The sequence below is a fragment of the Alligator sinensis genome, unplaced genomic scaffold (genome assembly GCF_000455745.1).
Source record: "Alligator sinensis unplaced genomic scaffold, ASM45574v1 scaffold1377_1, whole genome shotgun sequence".
In the NCBI taxonomy this organism is placed as follows: domain Eukaryota; kingdom Metazoa; phylum Chordata; order Crocodylia; family Alligatoridae; genus Alligator; species Alligator sinensis.
In genome coordinates, this window is record NW_005842585.1 from 577,797 (window position 1) to 586,247 (window position 8,451).

An 8,451-nucleotide genomic window follows, 5' to 3' on the forward strand; every position below is an offset into this window, starting at 1 on the left:
ACTCTTTCCTGCCTATGCAGGGGGTCGGACTCGATGATCTATTGAGGACCCTTCCAGCCCTAACATCTATGAATCTATGAATCTATGAGGGAATCTCAGTGCCATGAGTAGTTGGAATAAGCAGGCCCTGTTGCTGTCTGGTTTAGCAAGAGCGGGAAATGCAAGACTGGCCTCACCCTGAGATGGCTGAATGCACCAGAGCTGGGTCTGGCAGGGGCTCCAGCACTGGGAGCCTTTCATTATCCTTGTGGTCACAGCTGCAGATGGTCTGCATGTGGTTCATGCTGAGTTGGCCGTGAAGCCTGCAGGGACAGCTCAGCTGCTCAGGGAAGGAGGAAGCTGGGACTGGACAATGGTTACTACAGTGCAATGTATTCCCCAGCAAAGGGTCCAGTCCTGGGTCTCTGGTGCAGGCACCAGTGGCAGAAGCATGCCCACCTTGTAAGGAGAACAGCCCACCCCAAAGGGAAAACAGCCTATGGAGGTCCTAAGTACTGCAGAGCCTGCTGACTTCAAAGAAGGCTTTAGGCACACAGGTCCTTAGTACTGCAGATGGAAGTGGATTGAGGGTGCGTGGAGGGTATCATGGGGCAACCCACTCTTGCTCTTGGCCCTAATGTCCACATGAAAACCCAGCAGGATTTAGCCTTCGTCTGTGATGTGGGAGGCAAGGTGGCCCCACAATCACCTTGCTCATTTTACTGTTGTGTGGGCTCCCAAGGGGCTGATAGGAGGGACACCCTCTCCTGCCCACACCAACAGTACTCCCAGAGCTCTGCCGGTGTGAGGGTAGCCATGCAGGGCTACTGGGTGGTGGTTAAGATGTGGGCCCACTTACCGACTCCTAAGCTGCCGTAACCCAAATGAGGAGGGACGATCAGGTGCCGTCTCTCGTTTACGCACATCCCCTGGAGGCCTCGGTCCATGCCGGTGATCAGCCGCCCAACTCCCACCACGCCGGCCACAGTGGCGCCTCTGTCATAGCTGGGGATGAATGGAGATAGATGTGTCAAGGCACCTGGGCTGTATCTAGGGTGCTTCAAAGCAGACAAGGTCAGAAGCCATATCAGTCTGGCCTGCTATTTCATCACATCCCCATGCTGGACTCCAACAACAGAGCTTTCAGCCAGTGTTTCTACTGCTGGATATAATACAAACCCTGTTTTCTGTTGCTGGAAAATACCCATCTAGCAAAGAATGACCCAATACTGCCTGCTCTCCTGGGGTAACCATTGTATCATTTGGTCAGAGTAGTGGTTTACAATGGGCGCACCTGACCTTAGCAACTATGAGCCAAACACTAATCAGTTACTGGTTATTAAACATGATTATAGCCACATTTCAAGGTTCGTTGACGAATCAGCATTTTCAAAAGACTCCTCTGATTTTGGGTCCTAGTCCAGCTCAGTGCCCATCCCAGCCAAGGGGGATGTCAAGAGGATCAACATCCTGGTAGCTTAGTACAAGCACCCAACATCAGAAGCTGTTTCTGCAAATGTCAGTTCAGGTAAGTCTCTCAGTGAGCTGGCAGCAGAGTCAAGACCAGGGTCCCATTGCTCAGCCCCCTACATTTCAGCTATCCCTGCACATCTCTGTGGTGAAAGCAGTTAGTTGTGAAATGGCAAGCTAAGGATGGGCCAAATGGTATCTCATAATGCAGTGAAGATCATGCCTTACAGCACTGCCCTGGAATAGGAGGAGGGAAGCACTGCACATATGGGACATTGGACAGGAGATGAGCACCCCTCCCCTCCCCCTATTCTCTGCCTGGCAGATTTCTTCTGCAGCAAAAGCCAAGCCTACAAGGAAGTCTTGCAGGGACTTCCTTGATGCTAGTAAGAATCGGTAGGTTCAACCCTGCATTTTGAACATGCTTGCAGACTTGGTAACAGTGTACGATCAGACCTCTTTATTTTTGCAGGGGCCAGTGGTGATGTTTAAGCTGGGACTGGATGTACCGATACCTCCATCTCAAACAAACTCCGAAAAGAAGGATTGGCTTGGAGGCTACTGAGCTGCCTGACTTCCTGCTGCTTCCAAATAATTTAAAATATGCCATGCTCAGAATAGAGGGAGAAGAAAAACCCAAACACAACATGGGAGTCTCGTGTTTAACCTGCAGATTAGTCTCTTTCTTAAAACCCATTGTAACAGGGCAATTTGGGAACTAGCAAATGAACTGCAATCCTTTGCATTGCTTAATGGGCACCTAACGTTCTCTCCCAAAGCACACTGCAGCCATCAAGACAAAGAATTGTTTTAGCAGAGAAGTCCCTAGACCCGCATGTATTTTTACTACTTGTAACTGCAGCAGTGGCAGCTGCATGGCTGATTTACTGTACTTCTTGTTCACGCTTTCGGCGACAAGGAGGCACATTTCAATATTTAAACTGGAGCAGAATCCCTTGAGTGTTTTATTAGAGCCTTTGAAAACATGCCTGGAAAGCAGTGGTTGCTGCACTCAACTGGGCCTGATTTTTTGCATGGAAGGGGTTTGTCTTTGCTCGCGCCAGGCCTGTGTAGCAAGGCTCATTCTACCTTTGGTGTAAATCAGGAGTATTTCCCCTTAAGTCACTGGAGAGATGGCATTGTTGGAAGCCCTGCTTTGCACTGCCATGAGCACAGGGAGGATTGGTGTGTGAGCCTCGGCAGAATTAAACCAACAGGAAAAGGGAACACCTGGACAAGCAACCAAGCTCTAAAGTGATGAGGGCTCAACATGCTTTAGTCTCCCCCTTTGTTTTTGCAACACAACCCCAAATACAAACTTTTTTGCTCCCCATCACAGAAGTTTCACTGATTGCCCCAGGACTGCCCCAAGAGAAAGTCCTCGTGTGAATGGGGTTTGCGGGATTGACACCTCTGTCTGAGCAGCTGCACAGCCAGGTATTTTAATCTCTGCAAAATTAAATGAAACTGACCTAAAATACAGAAGACAATGGTTGGTGAACAACTCGCCCAAGAGACTACGGCAAAAGGATTCGATTCTGTTCCCTTGGGAATCAGCACCGTGGCTTCTGGATTCATGGATCCACCAGAATGACACGTATACAAACGAGGATCTGGTCCTGTGGCATGTTCAGCATCCTATGCCAGCCCTTGCTCCTGGCCTATCAGAGCTTGGGATCTTGGGCCTGATTTCCCACTCCTGTAACAACTCTGACTCCTCTGGAGTCGTTACCCTGGTGTAAAGCTGGTGGAGTGGAGGGGAGCATGGAGACCTCAGAAACTGCCTGAGCTCTTTCAAAGCAGATGTCAGCCCCTTGAATCTACCCTGCAGGCAGAACTGTTCTGAGATCCTGGCACTGCCCTTGCAGAAGGTGTAAATAAAATAAATAGCATGCAAATGCAGGTGAAGCAAACAAAGCGTGCAAGAGATTAGAATAGAGAGCATGCTAATGCACTCCCTGACACAAGCTGGGGCTGAACACAACTGAGGGAGGCTCACGGAAAGTTGCATACAACCATCTTTGCAGAGAGAAGGGGCTCAGAGGGGGCTTTGCAGCCGGCTTCCTGTGTTGCTGCAACAAGAAAAGGGATCGAGTTCCAGGGACATGAATTTGCATGCAGTTTGATAAAGAACAGAGGTCTATACCTGGAGTCAAACTTTTTGCCATCTTTAAAGGTCCCATTGTAGTGGTAGCGAATGAAATCCCCCATCTGGACTTCTCGCAAGCAGATTTTAGGGATGTAATATCTGTCTATCACCACGTCTTCTAAAGGACCCGGGTCCCCCAGGCCAAAAGCCCTTAGCAGGCTCATGAGAAAGATGAGGCTGCCTAAGGACATGTTGCTTGGAGCCTGTTGCTGAGAGGAAAGAAGCTGCAACGGCAGATGTGAGAGGCTGCAAGAGGGCTGGGTGGTGCCTTCTCAGAGGGCCGGAGATTCGCCTTCCTGCCTCATTGATTCCCACCCCCGAATCTCGCCAGGAATTTTGCAAACGTGTAAAGTGGGCTTGAGGCTGCTGAGGTCATTTAGCTGTCTTCAGTCTTTTTGCAAGGATTCTTACAAATTCTTTTCATGAAGCGAAGCCCTAGCAATTTTCCTCAGCACGTTGGGATTCAGGAAGGCAAAAAAAACCCAGTGTTTAAAAGTTCCATGTTGGGATTTTTTTTGGCAATTATTTCTGAAAAGGAAAACGCTGAAGCAGACTATTTTACTGCAAGTTTGTACAGCAAGAGGTCCTATCCCATCCAGCAGCCAGTTTTAGGCTGGGTCCTAGTGCCGTCATCTAGATTTTCAGGCCTCTTGCTTTGAGCTCAAATTTATTCCATTTTCTTGCTTGAATGTTAGTTTTGCTAAACAAAGGTTAGGAGCCAGGAATGATAACTACAATAGATAGATAATTATTAATTAGAACTTAGAGCTGCTGATTAACAATTTTACAAAGTGCAAACAATAATTTGGAAGTGTTGGAGTGATTTCTATTTATAGATGTTGCATCATCTATTCTTCTTCACGTGTCCTCTCATCATGTTCAAATTTGAGTCCAAAAATGGGTACATAGTCTGAGCCAAAAGAGGGGTACAGTTATGGCACTGCATCCCTTCTGGATCCAGCCCTGCATACTGTTCCTCAGTCTGTAGCCTAGTTAATGCTTAGTTCCCCCATGCATGGGTAGCACTCCATGCCAGTAGTGTTATGTAGCCTGAAAGTTTCTTCCACATTCGGTCATGGTGTTTGCATTAGAATACCCCCACCATTGCATGTTAACTTTAGTCTCATCACCCCCTGTTAGGAGGCAGCTCAAGCTTGCAGTACACTTGCCTGTTGCATGCACCTGTGCTTTCTACAAACCCATCTGCAAATGGCAGTATCCATGGTGAATGCACTCTAATGATGTATACAAAATACATATGCCTGAATGTACAGATGTGGGAGAAGTAGCTGCTAACAGGCATAGCTGCCTGTGTTTCCCTTGACCCTAATCCTGCCAAAATACTAACAGAGCAGCATTCCCTAGTTGAAGAGAAAATGGTTTTTATGGCCAAGTTCATGCCCCTTCTGATGAGCTCACCAGCAAAGGAGCCAGTCCTCATCGACTGATTGAGAGGGTGAGATGCATCTTCAGTGGGAACTGAGATAAGACCTTCTTCATCCTGACACAGGCCACAGGCCTATGATGAGCTACCACTCATCCCCTCAGCCAGTGAGACCTCTCTGTTAGCAAAGTTGATGGATTCTTGGCCTCATATTTTGAGGCACAATCACTGCTGGTGAGGATCCCACTTAAGAGAGAAACATGTTACTGATCAGTCTCTTCTGGTGTTGGGGAACATGGCCTCTTTTCAGTGGTTTGGAAAGGGTCTTGCAGGTCATTCTCCCAGCAATGTTTGTGTCCAGCTCCTCTAATGTGAGCTTATTAAGCATGAGTGATCCCCCAGTCCTTTACAGCCCATCAACAATATATGCGGATTGTAAGATCTTTGGGGAAGAGACCTTCACACCTGTCTATAAAGCCTTTGCCACAATGGCTGCAACAGGACCCATCCTATTCCCCCACTCTACAATAGATGGTGGTTAAAATGCCAGGGCCTGTCTCACCTCATCTACACCAGAGCCCTCAGTGTTATTTAGTAAACTGGTGGCATCCAGAGTGGACAATATTAGAGAGAAAGGCCTGATGTAGATGAGGATTTTTCCTTAGCTCAACTAATGCCCGTCCCAGCCTGATGTACAGAAGGAGCTGAAATCCATGCCTTAGCCTGAGCTGCTGGAGGTGGTTTGGGACTTCACATGCCCTTTTGTTCACCTGGGGACTTTGCAGACTTTCAAGTTTTAATCTACTCAAATGTCTTTAGTATAGAATTGAGAGCAAATCATTTTCCTTCAGGGGATACGAAGCAAGCCTCTGCCACTGCTCAGATTTATCTAAGAGGAGCAGCAATTCTTGCTTGTGGTGAAGAAAAGGAAATTTCTCCCCCATAAGCTTCATCAGTCTGCATGAAGGCCTTTACCAGGGTGCCTGTTTGCTATCCTTCAGCTGGGAGAAGCAACCATGGGACTGATATCCTTGGGGCTGAGGGCCTGATCCTGTGAGACCTCATGCCTAATGCCATGACATCCATTGTGCTCTAGGGGTAACATTCACCCTGAGGCAGACAGCACAGAGCTGAGGTCTCCCTAATGCCCTCAGAATAGGAGCAGAATGATGTATATAGCTTGTAATCACTCTGCAGGGGGCAAATGGCACCCTAAGTGACCAGATTTATCCCCATTTGAGGTTGCTGCTCCTACCCCATTGTTGAAAACTGCAGCAGCTCCTTTAATGGTATTTCAACACAAAATTAGCCACTCCAGCACTGACCCTGAGAGCTTGGATCTGGAGACCGCAGAGCTTCCTGCATCATCAGCAGCAGCGCCAAGGGTCCCACACAGGGCTGAACTGCCCTCCACATACACATATTATGAGGGAAGGAGTTGGGTTTCCCATGAGCGGATGGGCAAAGACCCAGTAGATTTGCTGCTTCATGCCCTCTTCTTTCTTCTGGTGCTGGTGCCCCAGGGCTGGCCCCTCTGGCACACACAGTCAAGCCCTTTTGTGGAGTGCTGCTCCTTGGGAAATGCTCCCAGCAAGAGTTGGGACTGAATATGATGTAGAGGAACGTAGTTAGTTTGTTAATCTGAAGCCAGGTAGAAGGCAGGGTAGATTTAGCACCCAATGGACAACTAACCAAGGCAGATATATTGCTAGGCTTTTGTGAAGTGAAGCTCAGAAGTGAACTTCAATTAATGAGGCTGGCAGAACCAGGGCCCTTTTGTGGAGTGCTGCTCCCTGAGGAATGCTTGTAGCAGGCGCAGGGATTGAATATGGTGTGGAGGGACATAGCGTGTTAATCTGAAGTGAATTAGAAGAAGGCAGAGTAGATTAGCACCTAGTGGACTGACCAAAGCATGCATAGATAAGATAGATTGATAGACAGACAGATAGATAGATCAAGCATTTATGAACTGAAGCTCAGATATATATCTGTCTGTCTGCAACACAGAGCCAAAGCCCTTTCATGGAGTGCTGCCCCTTGGGGAACACACCCAAGAGGAGCTGGGACTGAATATGGTGTGGAGAGGTGTAGTTAGCTGCGTTAGTCTGAAGCCGAGTAGAAGGCGGCAGGGTAGTGTAAGACTATCGTAGGGTAGGATGAAGAAGAGGGCATGGAGCAACAAATCTACAAGGTCTTTTCCCTTCCAGTCATGAGAAGTCCAGCATAAAGAGTGTGCGTGGATTTGTGTGAAGGTGGGGTAGGCTTAGCACCTAATGGACTAACCAAGGCAGATGTATAGCATAATAGGCCTTTGCGAGGTGAGGCTCAGAAGTGAAGTTCAGTTCACGAAAGCTCTTGCTATCTGTCTGTCGGTGGCCTACATGAGATACTGACTGTGCAGTTGTTACTGTGCAGTCATTTAGTACTCGTATAAACCAATACTAAATGAATGCGCAGTAACCAGAGTTACTGTGCAGTACGTAGCATTGCCAAATGGCTTTTTCGTGACCCTAACTGCACAGTAGCCTGAGATTCCTGTGCAGTAGTGTCACGTCATGCTTCCCGCCACTGAAAGCTACTGCGCCGTAGTCACGGGCTACTGTGCCGTAGTCATCGGCTACTATGCAGCCGTTGTCTCATGTAGAGGTGGCCTGTCTGTCTGGCATGTGGGGCCAGAGACCGTTTGTGGAGTGCTGCTGCTTGGGGAACGCTCCCAGGAGGAGCTGGGACTAAATGCGGTGCGGGATAGCATTCACCTCCTCTAGGGTAGGAGAAGGAAGAGCGCAAAGCAGCAAATCTACTGGGTCTTTGCCTTTCCATTCATGGGAATCCCAGGTCCTTCCCTCATAAAGCATGTGTGAGTGTGCATGTGTGTGTAGATGAACCAAAGCGCAGAGTGAGCACACACTTCCATGAACTGAAGCTCCCTTCACCAGCATGGGGGCGGATGACAGAGCAAGGCCTCAAGTGGCAGCAAGGGAAATTGAGGTTGGACAGTTGGAAGAATTTCCTCCCTGGGAGGGTAGTAAAGCACTGCAACAAGTTACCCAGAGATGGGATGAAATCTCCATCCTTGGAGATTTTTAAGACCCAGCTGGACAAAGCCCTGGCTGGGATGATCTAGTTGGGGGCTGGTCCTGCTTTGAGCAGGGGGCTGGACAAGATGAGGGCCCTTCCAACCTGAATTTGTTATGATCTGATGAGGCGAGGCTGCGGTCGGGAAACCTTGTGCTTGTCTGTCTGTCTCCTCAGGGTGCTATTTTATCCTGCCGGCCCAGGGGCCTTGCCCATCGCCACCCCCGCGCGGGGCCGGGAGGCGGCGCGAGGCCGGCGGCTCCGCCTGCAGCCCGGAGCAGCGCGGAGACCCCTTCCCGTCCCGTGGCGGGCATGGCGCGGCGCGGCACGGGGCTGGCGCTGCTGGTGCCGGTGCTGGCGCTGCTGGGGTTTGGGGGGGGGCCGGGGGAGCGGG

The 8,451-nt window shown here is 49.3% G+C and overlaps 2 protein-coding genes across 2 annotated transcripts in view; one reads left to right on the forward strand and one right to left on the reverse strand.

The window, feature by feature from the left end:
• FKBP10 (FK506 binding protein 10) overlaps window positions 1-3,940 on the reverse strand; it is an 18,199-nt gene extending 14,259 nt beyond the window's left edge. Inside the window, exons 1-2 of the mRNA XM_006032772.3 lie at window positions 3,596-3,940; window positions 839-984 (exon numbers count right to left, since the gene is read on the reverse strand). Coding sequence (XP_006032834.1) covers window positions 839-984; window positions 3,596-3,789 — 340 coding nt within the window. The 5' untranslated portion in view covers window positions 3,790-3,940. The remainder of the gene's footprint in view (window positions 1-838; window positions 985-3,595) is intronic.
• A 4,429-nt stretch (window positions 3,941-8,369) lies between these two features.
• Window positions 8,370-8,451, forward strand: part of P3H4 (prolyl 3-hydroxylase family member 4 (non-enzymatic)) — a 19,886-nt gene continuing 19,804 nt past the window's right edge. Inside the window, exon 1 of the mRNA XM_025214521.1 lies at window positions 8,370-8,425. Coding sequence (XP_025070306.1) covers window positions 8,370-8,425 — 56 coding nt within the window. The remainder of the gene's footprint in view (window positions 8,426-8,451) is intronic.